This window comes from Eumetopias jubatus, unplaced genomic scaffold, assembly GCF_037043125.1.
Source record: "Eumetopias jubatus isolate StellerSeaLion01/CBP00866 unplaced genomic scaffold, mEumJub1_p1.0 scaffold_3, whole genome shotgun sequence".
NCBI lineage: Eukaryota > Metazoa > Chordata > Mammalia > Carnivora > Otariidae > Eumetopias > Eumetopias jubatus.
The window spans coordinates 101,567,015-101,586,823 of NW_028274809.1; the positions used below are offsets into that span (position 1 = coordinate 101,567,015).

Here is a 19,809-nt window from a genome sequence, read left to right on the forward strand (position 1 = left end):
CTGAGCAGGGAGCCCGATGCGGGACTCCATCCCAAGACTCCAGGATCATGACCTGAGCCGAAGGCAGTCGCTTAACCAACTGAGCCACCCAGGCGCCCTAGCTACTTGCTTTGAATCCTCTTCCCAACACCTGCTTCCAGGAGCCCTGCTAGTCCAGATGCCCATTATCCATTGCCTGGACCACTAGCTTTTTTTTTTTTTTTTTTTTTACATTATGACACCACTTATGTAGTTTTCTTTCTTTCTTTCTTTCTTTCTTTCTCTCTTTCTTTCTTTCTTTCTTTCTTTCTTTCTTTCTTTCTTTCTTCTTTCTTTCTTTCTTTCTTTTTTAGGTATCTACCATGTTTTTTTTCTTTTTTAATTTAAATTCAATTAGCCAACATACAGTACATCATTGGTTTCAGATGTAGTGTTCAAGAATCCATCAGTTGTGTATAACTTCCAGTGCTCATCTCAGCACGTGCCCTCCTTAATGCCCATCACCCAGTTACCCCATCCTCCCACCCACCTCCCCTCCAACAACCCTCAGTTTGCTTCCTATAGTTGAGAGCCTCTCATGGTTTTTCTCCTTCTCTGATGACTTCCCATTCAGTTTTCCCTCCCTTCCCCTCTGATCCTCTGTGCTTTCTTATGTTCCACATGTGAGTGAAACCATATGATAATTGTCCTTCTCAGATTGACTTATGTCATTCAGCATAATCCCCTCCAGTTCCATCCATGTTGATGCAAATGGTAGGTATTCATCCTTTCTGATGGCTGAGTAATATTCCATTGTATATATGGACCACCTCTTCTTTATCCATTCATCTGTCGATGGACATCTTGGCTCTTTCCACAGTTCAGCTATTGTGGACTCATTCAATGCAATCCCTATCAAAATACCATCAACATTCTTCACAGAGGTGGAACAAATAATCCTAAAATTTATATAGAACCAGAAAAGACCCCGAATAGCCAAAGGAACATTGAAAAAGAAAACCAAAGCTGGTGGTATCACAATTCCAGATTTCAAGCTGTATTACAAAGCTGTAATCATCAAGACAGTATGGTACTGGCGCAAAAACCGACACATGGATCAATGGAACAGAATAGAGAACCCAGAAATTGGCCCTCAACTCTATGGTCAACTAATCTTTGACAAAGCAGGAAAGAATATCTAATGGAAAAAGGACAGTCTCTTCAATAAATGGTGCTGAGAAAATGGGACAGCCATATGCAGAAGAATGAAACTGGACCATTTTCTTACACAATACACAAAGATAAACTCAAAATGGATGAAAGACCTAAATGTGAGATAGGAATCCATCAAAATCCTAGAGGACAACAGAGGCAGCAACCTCTTTGACCTTGTCCACAGCAAATTCTCTCTAGACACGTCTCCAAAGACAAGGGAAACAAAAGCAAAAATGAACTATTGGGACTTCATCAAGATAAAATCTTTTGCACAGTAAAGGAAACAGTCAACAAAACCAAAAGACAACTGACAAAATGGGAGAAGATATTTGCAAATGACATATCAGATAAAGGGCTAGTATCCAAGATCTATAAAGAACTTATCAAACTCAACACCCAAAAAACAAATAATCCAGTCTAGAAATGGGCAAAAGACATGAACAGACGTTTCTCCATAGAAGACATCCAAATGGCCAACAGACACATGAAAAATGCTCAACATCACTTGGCATCAGGGAAATACAAATCAAAACCACAATGAGATATCACCGTACCAGTCAGAATGGCTAAAATTAACAAGTCAGGAAACAACAGATGTTGGTGAGGATGTGGAGAAAGGGGAACCCTCCTACACTGTTGATGGGAATGCAAGCTGGTACAGCCACTCTGGAAAACAGTGTGGAGATTCCTCAAAAAGTTGAAAATAGGACTACCCTAAAACCCCAATGCAGCAATTACACTACTAGGTATTTACCCCAAAGATACAAATGTAGTGATCCGAAGGGGCACCTGCACCCTAATGTTTATAGCAGATCACTACCTTTTCAGTGGGTGCCTCAGAACATCCTCCTGTCTTTCTTCAACCCACCTTCCATGCTGCAGCAAAGGTGATCTTTGCATAATGCAGAGGATGTTGTTGCTCCCCTCTTAAGACCTCTATGGCTTTCAATTGCTCTTAAGATCAGGACGAAAATCCTCTACGTGGCCAATGCGTTCGTGTGTGCCATGGCCCTGCTGCCTCTCAAGCTCATTTTGTAATAAGCTCGCTCTCATCCCTAGGCTGTGTTCTGGCCACCTCGGCTTTCCTCCCATCACAGGTGTACTCCACTGTTATCCCCAACCCCCCGACTCCTCTTTCTCCTTCTTTTTGCTTAAGAAAGATTACTCATCCTTAGGTCTGGGCTCAAACATAGCTTCCCAGGGTCCCAGGAAAGCCCTCCCAGGGTTGCAGACCAGGTCGGGGTTCCTCGCTACATACTTACACAGAGCCGCACACCACACTCAACTCATCTCATTCCCATTTTACAGTAATTTGTGATTACTTGATTAACCTCTCCCTCATCAACCAGTCATAATGGCTGCAGCAGAGACTGTCCATCTTGTTCACTGACAGAGCGTGATTTTGTTCAAGGCACCACATGCACAGCTAAAAAATCTCAATCTCCAGCCTCAGCTGCAGCCAGAGGTGGCCATGCAGTCCAGTTTTGGCCAGGGAAGTATGAGCAGAAGTCACCTGGAGAGCTTCAGGACTTCCCAGTGTATCTCACCCTTTCTTCTGGTGACTCTCTTCTTCCTGCCAGAAACAGGTACTCTCGCCTCCTGCCTGGAGGTGTGGCAGCCTTTTTATGACCATGAGGCAAACAGCACACACTAAGCAGAAAGACAGAAGGAATCTGGGATCTGGTGACACCCTGGAGCTTTGCACCAGTTCTGGACTTTCTGTAATGTGCAAAAAAAAGTCAACTCCTATTTGGTGAAGCTAGCCTACCACACTTCTGCTACATGTGGAAAAATACATCCCTCAGTGATTAGAGAGGAGTCTGTGGTCCTTTTTTCTCACCATTGTATTCTCTGCTCTCACCATTCCCACCTCATAACAGTAAGTGCTATATTTTGTGAACGAACGTTTGTAATTTCACACCAACTCCATAAAAAACATTTGGCAGCTGAGGCCCAGAGTCATTAAGTAACTTGTTCAAGGTCACACAGTCTGTCTAATTTATTTATTTATTTTTATTTTATTTTTGAGACAGAGAGAGTGAGGTGGGGGAGGGGAGGTGCAGAGGGAGAGGGAGAGAGAGACAGATTCCCTGCTGAGCATGGAGCCGATACAGGGCTTGATGTGGGGCTCGATCTCACAACCCTGAGATCATGACCTGAGCCAAAATCAAGAGTTGGACGTTTAACCGACTGAGCCACCAGGCACCCCCCGTCTGTCTAATCTAAAAGCCTGGGCTCCTCTCCTCCACACCCCTCCTCTTCCTCTTTCGTTGTAAACAATAAGGTAAAATTCACGTAACAGAGATGGAGGCTGCCTTCCCTTTCAGTTCACAGCACAGTCCACCGTCATTGCCCCCAGTAGTCAGGCGCCATGTGAAGGTGAAGTGGGAAAGACAGAGAGAGGAGGAGGCTGAGGCGGAGGAGATGAGAGGAGGGCAAAAGCATTGTACAGCAGGCAGAGCACACTGGGGCACAGCTGAGTTCTAGGGAATGTCTGTGCCACCTGGTGCTGGACAGGGGGAGGAGTCCCCGACCTGGCCATGGTGCACAGTGAGAAACTGGATAACCAACAGATCAAAAATTTCAAGAACAAAGGCCATGACTTGGAGGGAAGACTTTCGCAAAAGGGTATATGTGGCCTGTACGCCAGCAAACTGCATAACCTAGATGAAATGGGTAAGTTCCTAGAAACACACAACCTACTGAGACAAGCATGAACAGATAGAAAATCTGAGCAGACCTCTAACTAGTAAAGAGATTGAGTCAATAATAAGAAATTTCCATTTCCCAATAAAGAAAAGTCCAGATGGCTTTGCTGATGAATTCTGCCAAACATTTAGAGAAAAATTAACACCGATCCGCCTCAAACACTTCCAAAAGAGGGATAAAGGGGAACAACTTCAAAATCATTCTATGAGGCCCTTGTTATCTTGCTACCAAAGCCAGACAAAGACGTTACAAGAAAACTACAGACCAATATCCCTGATGAACATTAATGCAAAAATCTTAAACAAAATACCAGGAAACTGAATTGAATAGCATAATCCATTAAAAGGACTATATACTATGACCAAGTAGGATCTATCCCTGCAGTGCAAGGGTGGCTCAACCTATGAAAATCAGTCAGTGTAATATACTACATTCACAGGATAGAGAACAAAAACCACATGATCATTTCAATTCATGTAGAAAAAGCATGTGACAAGGTTCAGCACCCTTTCATGATAAAAACACTTAACAAACTAGGAATAGAAGGAAACTGTCTCAACATAATAAAAGCCATATGTGACAAGCCCACAGTGAATATAATACTCATTGGTGAAAGACAAAAAGCTTTTCCTATAAGATCAAGAACAAGACAAGGATGCCTGCTATCACCACATGTATTCGGAGTAGTACTGGAAGTCTTAATCATAGCAATTAGGCAAGAAAAGGAAATAAAAGGCATCCAAATTGGAAAGGAAGAAGTAAAATGATCTCTGTTCACAGACAACATAATCTTGTATGTAGAAAATCCTAAATATTCCACAAAAAAACCTGTTGAACTAATAAATGGACTCAGCAAAGTTGCGAGATAGATACAAAGTCAACACACAAAAATCAGTTGTATTCCTATACACTAATGAGGAGCAATCCGAAAAGGAAAGTAAGAAATGAATCAATTTACAATAGCATAAAAAAATAAAACACTTAGGAATAGATCCAACCAATGAGGTTAAAGACTCGTATCCTGAAAATGACAAAATGTTGCTGAAAGAAATTAAAGACACAAATAAATGGAAAGACATCCTGTGTTCATGGATCAGATGATTTAATATTGTTCAGATGTTGATACTACCCAAAGCAATCTCTAGATTCAATGCAATCCCTTCAAAATCCCAATGGCATATTTGCAGAAATAGAAAAACCTATCCTAAAATTCATATGGGATCTCAAGGGACCTGGAAACAGCCAAATCAATCTTGAAAGAACAAAGTTGGAAGTATCACACTTTCTGATTTCAAAGCTTACTACAAAGCTACAATGATCAAAACAGTGTGGCACTGGCAGAAAGACAGACATATAGACCAATGGAAAAGAATAGAGAACCCAGAAATAAACCCTCACATATATGGTCAAATGATTTTTGACAAGGGTGCCAAAACCATTCAGTGGAAAAAAATTTTTCAACCAATGGTGTTGGAAAAACTGGATATCCACATGTGAAAAAAATGAAGCTGGACCACATAAAAAATTTCCTCAAAATGGACCAAGGACATGGGCGCCTGGGTGGCTCAGATGGTTGAGCGTCTGCCTTCGGCTCAGGTCATGATCCCAGGGTCCTGGGATCGAGTCCCGCATCGGGCTCCCTGCTTCTTGGGAGCCTGCTTCTCCCTCTGCTTCTCTCTCTCTCTCTCCCTCTCTCTCTCTCTCCTCCTCTGTCTCTCATGAATAAATAAATAAAAATCTTTAAAAAAAAAAATGGACCAAGGACATAAATGTAAGAACTAAAACTATAAAAATCTTTGGATAAAACATATGGGAAGAGCTTCATGATATTCAACTTAGCAATGACTTATTGGACATGACATCAAAAGCACAGAAAACAAAAGTAAAAAATAGATGCATTGAACTATATCAAACTTAAAAACTTCTGTTCATCAAAGTACACAATCAACAGAATGAAAAGGCAACCTACAAAATGGGAGAAATTATTTACCAACTGTAGAGCTAATCAGGGGTTAAGACTGAGAATATATAAAGAACTCCTATAATTCAACAGCAAAACAGCCAAACAACCCGATTTTTAAATAGGCAAAGGACTTGAATAGACACTTCTTCAAAGAAGACGTACAAATGACCAACAAGGACATGAAAAGATGTTCAACATCCATCACTCATTTTCAGGGAAATGCAGATCAAAACCACAATGAGATATTACCTCACACCCATTAGGATGGCAACTATCAAAAAAAAAAAAAACCCAATAAAGTAGCAAGTGTTGGTGAAGATGTGGAGAAATTAGAACTCATATGCACTGCTGGTGAGAATGTGAAATAGGACAGCCACTGTGGAAAAAAAACAGTATGTCAGACCCTGAAAAAATTAAAAATAGAATTATCATATAATCCTGCAATTTCACTCCCAGGTATATACCCAAAAGAATTGAAAGCAGAGACTTGAAGAGATATTTGCCCACCCATGTTCACAGCAGCATTATTCACAGTAGATAAAAGGTGGAAACAAGTCAAGTGTTCTTTCATGAACGAATGGATAAACAAAATGTGGAAGTTCTGCTATATGCTGCAAGATTGGTGAATCTTGAGGACATTATGCTAAGTGAAATAAGCCAATCACAAGAAGAGAAACACTGTATGATTTCAGTTATATGTGGTATCTAGAATAGTCAAATTCATAGATAGTGGAATGGTGGTTGCCAGAGGATAGGGGAAGGGAGAAAAAGGGGCTGGTTTGGTCTTTTGTTTGCTTTTTAATAGGCTCCGCACTGGGCTTGAACTCAACGACCCTGAGATTAAGACCTGAGCTAAGATCAAGATTGGAACACTTAACCAACTGAGCCACCCAGGCGCCCGAAGAGAGTTGTTGTTTTAACGAATATAGAGTTTCAGTTTTTCAAGATGAAAAGAATTTTAGAGACTAGATGCCCAACAAGGTGAATGTCCTTAACACTACTGCATTGTATCTCGAGAATGCTTAAGATGGTAAATTTTATTTTATGCGATTTTTACTAAAATTTAAATTTTTTAAATTAAAAAATGATTATGATAGCACATTTTACGTTATATATATTTTACCACAATTAAAAAGAAAAAAAAAACCACTGACAACATCAAATGGTGGCAAGGATGTGGACCAACAAGAACTCCCATTCATTGTCATGGAGTGCAAAATTGCATGGCTACTTTGGAAGACAGTTTGGCAGTTTCTCACAAAACTTATGAACATACTCTTACCGTATGATCCAGCAATCAAGCTCTTTGGTGTTTTATCCAAATGAGTTGAAAACTTCTGCCCACACATAGCAGCTTTATTTATAATTATCAAAATCTGAAAGTGACCAAGATGTCCTTCAGCAGTAAGCGAATGGGTAAACTGTGGTACATCCAGACAATGGAATATTATTCTGCTCTAAGAAGAAATGTGCTATCAAGCCATGAAAAGAAATGGAGAAAACCTTAAATGCATATTAGTAAGTGATGGGAGCCAATCTGAAAAGGGTACGTTTGTATGATTCCACCTATATGAGGTTCTAGAAAAGGCAAAACTATGCAGACAGTAAAAAGGTCAGTGGTTGCCAAGGGTTAGGGGAGAGAGAGAGATGAATAGCTAGAGCACAGAGGATTTTTAGGGCACAGAAATTACTCTGTCCAATACTATGGTGGTGGACACATGTCATTATACATTTGTCAAAACCCACAGAATGTACACCAAGAGTGAACCCTAATGTAAACTATGGACGTTGGATGGTAACATTATATCAATGCAGGTTCATCAATTACAACAAGTGTATCACTCTGTTATAGATTGTTCATGAGGGAGGAGGCTGTGTTTGGGTGGGGAGCAGAGAGTGTATGGGAACTCTGCACTTTCTGCTCCATTTTGCAGTAAATTGCTCTAAAAAATAAAGTCTATTTAAAAATTCATATAACATACAATTAGCCATTATCCATTCTAAAGTGTACCATTCAGTGGAATTTGGTACAGTCACTGTTAACACACAACCATCACCTCTGTCTGGATCTAAGATATTTTCACCACCACCAAAAGGGAACCACTAAAAATTACTCCCCATTCTCCCTCCCCTTGGCCCCTGGCAGCTACCAATCTAATTTCTGTCTGTATGGATTTGCCTGATCTGGACATTTCATATAAACGGAATCATACCATACATGGCCTTTTGTAACTGGCTTCCTTCACTTAACATGTTTTCAAGATTCATCCATGTTGTAGCATGTTTCAGTACTTCATTTCCTTTTAAGACTGAATAATGTTCCATTGTGTGTATAGACCACATTCCCTCATCCATACATCAGTTGATGGACACTTGGACTGTTTCTGCCTCTTGGCTATTGAGACTAGCGGCGCTATGAATATATGTGTACAAGTCTTTGTTTGAATACCTGTAATTGATTCTTTTCTTAATGCTACACACCTCCTTACCTTTAGATGGGGGGAATTTAAAAAGCAGAATAGAAATAAAATTAACATTTCAATATCAAATGTTTAAAATTTTTTTTAAAGATTTTATTTATTTATTTGACAGAGAGAGAGAGGGAGATCACAAGTAGGCAGACAGGCAGGCAGGTAGAGAGAGAGGGAGAAGCAGGTTCCCTGCTGAGCATGGAGCCTGACGCGGGGCTCGATCCCAGGACCCTGGGATCATGACCTGAGCCGAAGGCAGACGCTTAACTGACTGAGCCACCCAGGCGCCCCTTCAATATCAAATTAATGGTATTTTTCAATGATTAATAATAATGTTTAAATGGATAATATTTAAGAATCACCAGTATTTAACACACTTAATCTCATTCATCATGATAAACCTGAAGTAGACATTATCACCTCCATCGTGTAGATCAAGAAACCGAGGCTCAGCAGGTTAAATAACTTGTCCATGGTTACACAGCCAGTGAATGGGAGCCAACGTTGGCCCCCAGGTTTTTCTGACCCCTCGCTGCCTCTCTGACTACCTCACTCATCAAACTGGCAGAGGAGGTGAGAGAATGGATAGGAGGTACACTGCCTTGACTAGTAATTGTCACCAAACTCTTACCCTGGTGAAGTCATTATGCAGAAGTTGGTGGTATGAAAACACAGGCTGTATTCACGAGCCCAGAGAAACAGTGAGTGGTGATGATCTGGCCTTTTGGGTGTGTGTCAACTGCTCATTGGGATCATTCCAGACTCCCCCCCATTCATCTGAATGAATACAGCTAGTCCAGCCCCCTCCATCCCCAACCCCGGTCGAGCCTCCCTTACCCCAGTGGGACTGGACACTACCCACGTCCAAGCGTGGACTGAAGTGAGCCACATACCTGGGGCTGGCTGCTCCGTGCCCAGGTCTCCTGGCTTCTCTTTGGAGAGTTCCTGTAGGCATTGGTCCCGTTCCTCCCGCAGCACCCGCAGCACATCACACAGTCCGGGGAGAGTGCCCACCTGCAAGTCCAAAACCCAGAATGCTCATCACGGCCTCTAACTCCAGTGTACCACAAAAAGACTTTCTGTGAGCAAGAGTGGGGCCAGACAGTGGGGATTCAACATGAGGAAGGCAAAATCCACGCCAGCAAGGATTGGATGCAGCCACTCCTGGGAGAGAATTCAGACACCACAGCTGGGACAGCCAAGATGCTGGAACAATCTGTAGCTCGTCCACTGCAAATCTTGCTCTGAAGTTTACCAAGACTCCCGAGCCCAGTGAGTTACTTGCTTTCTGGGCACCTTATTATTATTAGTCTGTAGGACTTCATTTATTCCAACAGTGTTTTTTCCTCAGGTTTGGCAAGCTTGATTTTGGTTGGAAGGTCTTTGAAAGCTCTGCTTCACCATCTCCAAGCTCCCCAGAAGAGCGTCTATGTCCACCCCAGACAAACAGCAATGGACGGAAGAGTTGGAGAGGAAGGATTAGCACACAGTCCTGGCTTCCTAGCTCTTCCTAGAGTAGACTTCCAGAGCATGGCTCACTTCTTTTATTTGTGCCTGACACATGATAAATATGTGAGTGATTGGTGAATGAATGAATGAATGAGTGAGTGAGTGAATGAATGAATGAATGAGTGAATTAACGACTGAAGAGATCAATGAATTGGACTCCTACTTTACTTCCTAGAGTATGGAATTTTAATATTAGAGTTTTTTCACATACATTATTACTTTATTTAATCCTCAAAATAACCCCATAAAGAGACCAAGGAAAGGAAACTGAAGCCCATAGGGGTTAGGGCATGTGACCAAGGTCCAACACCCAGGGTTCCCAGTTTCAGAGATCAGCCTTCCAAGAGGTCAAGGGCCAGGTTTTATAACCTCTTGTTGACCCTGCACTAATGCTTTGTAGATGGAAATGTCAACATAATGGAGCAGGAGGAGAAGTCTCTGGGGACAAGGCCATGCTCCAAAATGGTGCAAGTCAACAAAACTCTGGGCCAGAGAAGGGCAGCTAAGGTTCCAAAGGCAAACACAAATTATCTGATTATCTCTTAAGTTTGGATCTTCCACACCCTTCACTAATGCTGTCAGAAAGTATCTATCCGCAGGCTGCCTGGATGGCTCAGTCGGTTAAGCATCCAACACTTGATTTTGGCTCAGGTCATGATCTCAGAGCCCTGTGTTAGGTTCCATGCTGAGCATGGAGTCTGCATGAGATTCTATCTCTCTTCCTCTGCCCATACCCCCCACCCCCACTCGCACTCTCTCTCTCTCTCTCTCTCAAAAAAAAAAAAGTATCAGCTGTTAGCAACTGCCTCCTCTCCAGCGACTCCCTGATACCATGCGACTGGGTCTGTGATCCCCAGGAAACACACACATCACATCCCCTGGCCCAGAGCCTGTGATCAGCTGCAACAGAGCTGCTGCAGGAACGCCTGTACCCACCCAGCATTAAGATCATACTATGCTCGTTCCTTCCTCCATTCATCACCCCTAGTTTCCATCTCGCACCTGACAATATAGCAAATGACGTCATCACATCGGTTGTGATGACTCTTATATTTAGACTCTTATATTGAAACAAGCAGCCTCCCTAAGAATATAGTCATTGTTAGGAGAACCGGCATGCAGCCCCACATACTCGAGCCCTTGTCCCCTTACAGGGCCCTGCCTGGTCCTTGCTGAAGCCCATCATCACCAGCACCCTTTGGCTTTTCAGCAGAGGCAGTAGAAGAGCTTCAGGGGAAAAATCCACCTACAGGTTGGCAAGCTGTCTGCAGTTTACCAAGGACCTCAAGTAGGCACACTTTTTCTATATAGTGCCACTTTGAAACTAACATTATCCTTAAAAAGGCGAGAAACTGCCAGAGGTAGTGTGAACAGGTAGAGTCTTTTAAGTGATGTCATCATGTCTTAAGTGTCACAAAAGTGTTCATACCCTTTGACCGACTGACTTTCCTTCTAGAAATCCATCCCATATGGGCAAAAAGATTTATACAGAAGGATTCTGTATACATTTAATAGAAACAAAGAGGGCGCCTGGGTGGCTCAGTTGGTTAAGTGACTGCGTTTGGCTCGGGTCATGATCCTGGAGTCCCTGGATCGAGTCCCGCATCGGGCTCCCTGCTTGCTGGGAGCTTGCTTCTCCCTCTGACCCTCCCTCCTCTCATGCTCTCTCTCTCTCTCCTCTCTCTCAAATGGATAGATAAAATCTAAAAAAAAGAAAAAAAAGGAAACAAAGAGATAGACTTCTGCTTTCAGGAAGATGTAACACATGTATGTTTTCCCTCTTACTCCTGTTAAGTACAACAAGAAACCCTGGACATTATATACAAAACAAGAATCAGAAGATTCTGGAAGGTGGAGAGAAGGCAAAGTGGCTAAAGACCTTATGACTCAAGGAAGTGGTGAGTTCCCTGAAGTTTCTTTTCTCCTTGTATATCCCATTACTGGAGCTGCAGAAGTTAGCAATAAGGAAACGCAGCCAGACGCAGACCAAAACAAAGCCCCAATAAAAGCCTGCTCTCTCGAGCCAAGGACCAGGAAAGAGGGAATGTAGCAAGACAGAAAACGTACAGGCAACAACTGCCCTACAATGGCCAAACACCACAGAAAAAACTGTGGTCAGCTGGGGAGGCAGGACTTCTGCCTTCCCTGGACTGTGACATGGGTCCCCAACCTCCAGGCCAGGGCGGTGTCAGATGGCCAAGTAGGAAGTTGGCACTTTCATCCCTGCTGTGTGCTAACAAAGATCCCCCCAGCCCATGATGGCAGTGGAGACTGGACTTCCACTCCAATCCAGAAGTAACAAGGTGCTCCTCTATCTCCCCGCTGGGGTGGTGTCACAGGTGCTGAAGGCAAAGAATCCTATACTCAGTAAAAGATTATCTCCAGAAATGAAAGGGAAATCAAAGACATTCTCAAGTGATAAAAAAAGCTAAAAGAATTCGTTGCTAGCACCCTACCCTAAAAGAATGGCTAAAGAGGGGGCCTAGTGGGCACTCAGGACTTTCACCATCACCAGTGGTGATGAAACCCTACCCACTGCCGTGTTATAAGACCATATGGGGAGCTGATATTCCCACCACTCACACAGCAGTAAGGGGAGATCATCTCTTCTTTGCCAGCATCAGGTAAGGCAGAGTGGGGAAGCTGGACATCTACTTACACCTGGCAGAAATGAGGCAGCCCCCACCCCTTTCCCCTATCAGGAAAAGCCAACTGAGAGAGGCTTAAATAAGACGCAGTCTTACAGCAATACAAAATGTCCTGCTTTCAATCCAAGATCACTCATCATATTAAGAACCAGGAAGCCATCACACTGAAAGAAAAGAGGTGATTCATTGATGCCAACACTGAGGTGACAGGGATCTGGAACAATCTGACAAAGACTGTAAAGCAGCCATCATAAAAATGCTTCAGTGAGCAATTATAAGTATACTTGAAACAAATGTAGAGATATAAACCTCAGCAAAAAGAGAAAGTCTCAGCAAAGAAATAGAAGATGTAAAAAAATCAAATGTAAATGTTACAACTGAAAAAGACAATAACTGAAGTAAAAAGCTCAGTGGAAGGGCTCATGAGAATGACAGTGGCTTGAGGAAGGAGGGGGACAGAGGAAAGAGTCACTGAGCTAGAAGACAGGACAGTAGAAATTACTCAATATGAACAACACAGAGAAAAAATAAACCGAAAATAAAAATGAACAGACTTTGGGGTGCCTGGCTGGCTTAGTCAGTAAAGCATATAACTCTTTATCTTGGGGTTGTGAGTTCAAGCCCCGTGTTGGAGCTTAAAATATTTTTTTATTTAAAAAAAAAATAAGAAGTGGGGTGCCTGGGTGGCTCAGTTGTTAAGCGTCTGCCTTCAGCTCAGGTCATGATCCCAGGGTCCTGGGATTGAGCCCCACATCAGGCTCCCTGCTCGGCGGGAAGCCTGCTTCTCCCTCTCCCACTCCCCCTGCTTGTGTTCCTGCTCTCGCTGTGTCTCTCTCTGTCAAATAAATAAGTAAAATCTTTAAAATAAAAAAAATTAGAAGTAAAATTAAAAAATTAAATAATCCATAGATAAATAAATAAAAACAAAAAATGAACAGACTTGGGGCACCTGGGTGGCTCAGTTGGTTAAGTGACTGCCTTCAGGTCACATCATGATCCCAGAGTCCTGGGTTCGAGTCCCACATCGGGCTCCCGGCTCAGTGGAGCCTGCTTCTCCCTCTGACCCCTTCCCCTCTCATGCTGTTTCTCTCTCTCTCTCTCTCACAAATAAATAAGTAAATAAAATCTTAAAAAAAACAAAAACAGACTTTCAGGGTTATACGTGACAACAGAAGTACAATCCATAAAAGGAAAGCTGGATAAATTGGACTTCATAAAAATTAAAAACACTTTTGCTTCATGAAAAACCATATTAAGAGGATGAAAAGACAAGTTACAGACTAGGAGAAAATATTTGCAGTTACGTATTCAAGAAAGGACTAGCATCTAGAATTTATAAAGGACATTCAAAACTCAACAGTAAACGAACAAAAAATCTAGTTAGAACATAGGTAAAAGACATGAAGAGACATTTCACAGATGATACACGGATGGCAAATAAGCACATGAAACTATTAGCTATTAAGTGAATGCAAACTGAAACCACAATGTGTTATCACTATACTCCTATCATAATAGCTAAAATTAAAAAAAAAAATAACAATAGATGTTGGTGAGGTTGTGGAGACACTAGATCACTCACACATTGCTGGTGGGAATGTAAAACGCGGGGCTCAATCCCAGGACCCTGGGATCATGACCTGAGCTGAAGGCATATGCTTAATGACTGAGCCACCCAGGTGTCCCACTTCTTATTTTTTTTTTAATAAAAAAGTATTTTAAGCTCCAACGTGGGGCTTGAACTCACAACCCCAAGATAAAGAGTCATATGCTCTACCAACTAAGCCAGCCAGGCACCCCAAAGTCTGTTCATTTTTATTTTCGGTTTATTTTTTCCAGCCACTCTGGAAAACAGGTTCACAGTGCTTTTACAAAAGCTAAACATGCAACTATTATATGACCCAGCAATTGTACTCCTAGGCCTTTATCCCAGAGAAATGGGAATTTATACTCATGCAAAAACCTGTACATGAATATTTATAGCAGCTTTATTCATAACAGCCCCAGACTGAAACAATCCAGATGTCTTCCAATGGGTGAATGATTAAACAAACGATGGTGCATCCATACTGTGAAACTCCACTCAGCAATAAAAACGAACAAACTTTTGATACATGTGCCAACCTAGATGAATCTCCAGAGAAGTACGCCGAATGAAAAATGCCAGTCTCAAAGGTTACATACCATACCGTATGATTCTATCTATGTAACTCTTGAAATGACAAAGGTATAGAAATAGAGAACAGATTAGTGGTTGCAGGAATTAAGGAAGGGGTGGGAGTGGGAGGGAAGTGGCCGTGACGGCAACAGGGCACCTTGAAAGACCCTGGGGGTCATAAAAATGTTCTGTATCTTGACTGTATCAATGTCGATGCTGTTGTTGTAATACTCTAATACTACCTATAGTTTTGCAAGATTTTATCCCTGGGAGAAACTGACAAAAGGCTATGGAGGGGGGGATCTTTCTGTATTATTTCTTACGGTCTATGATTATCTCAAAATTAAAAGTATAAATCTTAAAAAGGGACAATTTAAGTATCCGAGGGAACACTCAGCTAACATTCAACATAACATATAATACTATAATCTTGAAATTACATTCAGTGTGATAGTTTCAGCCATTACCCATGACAATTCAGAAGACTATTCAGCAATACAGACTATTAGTGGTGACACCATGATATTCAACGAGAAGAGCATGACACAAAGTTGTATACACAGTATGACTGTAAGGATGTACCATGTGCCATATTTTCAGAGGAAAATCTGGAAAAGAATACATGAAAGTATTATGAAAATTATATGAAACTTTATTTATTTATTTATTTTTAAAGATTTTATTTATCCGACAGTGAGAGACACAGTGAGAGAGGGAACACAAGCAGGGGGAGTGGGAGAGGGAGAAGCAGGCTTCCCGCGGAGCGGGGAGCCCGATGCGGGGCTCGATCCCAGGACCCTGGGATCATGACCTGAGCCGAAGGCAGACGCTTAACGACTGAGCCACCCAGGCGCCCCAAATTATATGAAACTTTAAAAATAATATGTAAATATATAGAGGAAGGTAGATACTTCATTCTGTGTCTCTGTTCCCATTCCTACCTCCAGTTATAACCTCTCTGGAAGACACTGCTCTTTGTCTCAATAATTATTCTTCTCTTCCTCTACTACAATCAGAATTTAACTGGGCACATGGTTGCCCATCTGGGGACTGGAGTCTCCAATTTCCCTGCAACTAATACATGCCCACGTGACTAGGTTCTAGCAATGGGTTAGAACAAAAGACACATGTGCAAATGCTATCTTATGCCCTTAAAAGGAAAGAAACCCACCTCCCTCTTTCATGTGTGGATATGGTGATCAGCCATATTCAATCATGGGGATGAGGGCAACACTTCAGGCTTGACTCTCCTCCCAGATTCAGAGGACAAAATCCATCCTGGACTGCACTTGGGAATGTCCACATTCCACTGCATCCTCTTGGTATTAATAGAGACAACGTAACTCATTAACAGACTTAGGAGGTTTGCTGCCAAGGACAGGGAAAGAGGCATTATCATAATTGGAAATGTTGGTCTCAATCCCTATAGGAGTTTATACATATAACTTCATGGTGGGTGGAGTATACTTCTTTGCTTGGGCTTGGCCATGTGACTGGTCCCTGGGACATTAGGTAGATCTGATATGAAGAGAAGCTTGAGATATGTTTGCACAGCTGTGCTTGCTCTCTTGCATTTCTGCCATCTGGGGTATCCTGCTGGTCTTGGAAGAATGAATAACACACAAACAGCAGACTTGAACCTGACCCGGGGGCTGGAGCCAAGCCAGCTGAACCTGGCCTGGATCAATCAAACCCTAGCCCACTTGCAAACGAAGAGGGAAATAAACACTTACTGCTGTATACCACTGAGCTGTTTGTGATTGTTATGCAGCATAGCTGACCGACACAGGGTAGGAAAGAGATTCTAGGGCAGTACCAATGTATATCTTTAGGCAGTGAAGTTTCCCCCAAAAGGTGGTGATTTGCACTGTGGGATTCAAGAAAAGAGTACTCCCAAAGAGGGGACTCTTGAGAAAAATGGAGCAAGGTCAGAAATGAGAGGACACCTGCGCTGGGAACATCGCTCCAAGTTCAACTTTCTTGATGTTTTTCCCTTAGACTACAGAAAAAAATAATAATCAGAGGGCAGTTTAGCTTTTTCTTCTTATCCTACATTTCTTTTTTTAAAAAATTGTAGTAAAATATACATAAGATAAAATTTAGCTCTTTAACCATGTTTAAACGTACAATTCAGTGGCATTAAGTACATTGGCAATGTTGTGCAACCATCATCACTATTTCCAGAACTTTTTCAACATCGCACCAGAAACTCTGTACCCATTAAGCAATAACTACCCATTTCCCTCCTTCTGCAGCCTCTCATGACTTCTGGTCTACTTTCTGACTCTCCAAATTTGCCTATTCTCGGTATTTCATGTAAGTGGAATTATACGGTATTTGTTCTATGTCTGGCTTACTTCACTTAGTATGTTTTGAAGATTCATCCATGTTGTAGCATCTATCAGAATTTCCTTCCTTTGTCAGGCTGAATAATATTCCATTCTGTGTATACACCATGTTTTGTTCTTCCATTCATCTGTTGATGGACACTTGTGTTGCTTCCCCCTCTAGGCTATTGTAAATAATGCTGCTATGAGCGTGGGGGTGCAGATATCTGAGTCCCTGCTTTTGATTCTTTTGGGTGTATACCCAGAGACAGAACTGCCGAACCACATGGTAATTCTATGTTTACTTTTTTAGGAACCACCAAATGGTTTTCCACAGCAGCTGCACCATTTTACATTCCCACTAGCAATGCACAAGGGTTCCGTTATCTCCACATCCTCATCAACACTTGTTATTTTTTATTTTACTTTATATATTTTTAAAGCTTTTATTTATTTATTTGAGAGAGAAATGAGGAGGAGCAGAGGGGTAGGAAGAGAGAAGGGAAAGAATATGAAGCAGACTCCACACAGATTGCGGAGCCCAACATGGGGCTCGATCTCACTACGCTAAGATCATGACCTGAACCGAAATCAAGAGTCAGAGGTTTAACCAACCGAGCCACCCAGGTGCCCCTATTTTACTTTGTATGTTTTTAAAGTAGGCTCTACACCCAATGTGGAGCTCGAACTCAGGACCCTGAGATCAAGAGTCGCACATTCTACCGACTGAGCCAGCCAGGAGCCCCTGTTTTTGTATTTTGTTTTAATAACAGCCATCTTGATGGGTGTGAAGTGGCTCACTCCACATTTCTATTTCCCTTGATCCTTCCATTAGAATGTAATAAACCAAAATAATTTTGTGTTGTGGTGGCTTGCCGGCAGCAGCATTCTGCTGAAAGGACAGAGCCCATGGCTCCAGATGGTGACCAGCAATTAAGAAAAGGGGCCCTTCCAGGGGTGCCTGGGTGGCTCAGTCATTAAGCGTCTGCCTTCAGCTCAGGTCATGATCCCAGGGTCCTGGGATCGAGCCTGGCGTCGGACTCCCTGTTCAGCGGGAAGTCTTCTTCTCCCTCTCCCATTCCCCCTGCTTGTGTGTTCCCTCTCTCGCTGTGTCTCTCTCTGTCAAATAAATAAATAAAATCTTAAAAAGAAAATGGGGTCCCTTCGGGGTGCTGGGAGAGGCTGGGAGGAGTGTGTTCAATGGAGCAACCACCCGGTAGAGGCATTGGAGAGAGAATAAATGGGAAACAAGTCCTCTTGTGATCTAAATTAACCTAGAGAAGGGAAGGAGAAGCTGCATGTATATTTATATGTATATTTCTATATAATTATTAAACACAATTTTACTTAAAATTCACAGGTGAGGGGCGCCTGGGTGGCTCAGTTGGTTAAGCGACTGCCTTCGGCTCAGGTCATTATCCTGGAGTCTTGGGATGGAGTCCCACATTGGGCTCCCTGCTTGGCGGGGAGTCTGCTTCTCCCTCTGACCCTCCCTGCTCTCATGCTCTCTCTCATTCTCTCTAATAAATAAAATCTTTAAAAAAATTAAAATAAAATAAAATTCACAGGTGAGGGGTGCCTGGGTGGTTCAGTCAGTTAAGTGTCCAACTCTTGGTTTTGGCTCAGTTCATGATCTCAGGGTCATGAGATGGAGCCCAAAGTCTGGCTCTGCACTCTTCACTGGGTCTGCCTGGGATTCTCTCTCCCTCTTCCTCTGCCCTTCCCCACCGTGCTCTCTCTGACCCTCTCAAAAATAAATAAATAAAATCTTTATAAATAAATAAATGAATGAATAAATACATACATACACACATACATACATAAAATTCACAGGAGAAACAGACAAATGAAGATGAAAGAACTGCTAACATTGTTCTCAGAACAAGAGCTATTAGTCCTTAAAAGTTACCTTTAAACAGTTAAAAAATTTGTATTTGTGTATATGTGTTTTTTTTCTCTTTTACTTGTACGAATGCCAAGGAGTTTGTCATGAGAAATAGCAGTTTCCTTCCCTAACCTTTATCTACTTTCCAGAGGGAACCATTTCAACTCTTTGTAGCTGTTCATTTTTGTTTTTAATCTCCATATTGTTTTTAAGTTGTTTTTAGTAATCTCTACACCCAACGTGGGGCTCAAACTCACAAACCCAAGATCAAGAGTCGCATGTTTCTCTGACTGAGCCAGCCAGGCACCCCTCCACATTTAAAAATTATATTCCTATACTGCTATTTCTTGGTTTATTAATCTGAGACTCTATTTAAAACTCTCTGTTATGGAAGAAAAAGATTTAGATGTTTTTAAATCTCCCTACATATACTTCTGTCCCCCATATAAACATATACTTCTCTTGATTTAATTTTTAGTTAAATGAATGGTCTATATTTATAATGTCTTGTTTTGACTATGAAATATCGTTCACCGCTAAGTCTAGCCATGTAAAATGATTATGTCTCTTCTCATACATCTTGTTTTTCCTGAGGTCAATAATTACTTTGTTTTTTTCATTTGATTAGTGTTCTATGTACATACGGCTAATTTTTCCAAGTGCTCCAGCAGCTCCGAGAGACATATATCAACAGTTGTATTTGTTTTACTTCTGGAGACCTCCCTGCCGGTCTTCCTTCCTCTTGCTCCAATCTGGGCCCGATGCCTGGCTGTGGTTTGGGGTACCTCTCCCCAGCTCTTCTGACTAGACTTCACTCTCATAGATTCCATGTCTTTTTCCCTGCTTCACTTTCTTGTTTTGCAGAAGCACATTCTCTAGTCACTTCCTATGAAAGCGTATGTAGGAGATAAACTTTGAAATCTCTGCAGGAGTGAAAAAGCTTCTATTAATCTGATAATTAATCAA

At 41.9% G+C, this 19,809-nt stretch overlaps 1 protein-coding gene across 1 annotated transcript in view; it reads right to left on the minus strand.

Moving 5' to 3' along the window:
- SCTR (secretin receptor) overlaps nucleotides 1-19,809 on the minus strand; it is a 69,110-nt gene that overhangs the window by 44,438 nt on the left and 4,863 nt on the right. Inside the window, exon 2 of the mRNA XM_028101278.2 lies at nucleotides 9,210-9,330. Within this exon, the coding sequence (XP_027957079.1) occupies nucleotides 9,210-9,330 (121 nt within the window). The remainder of the gene's footprint in view (nucleotides 1-9,209; nucleotides 9,331-19,809) is intronic.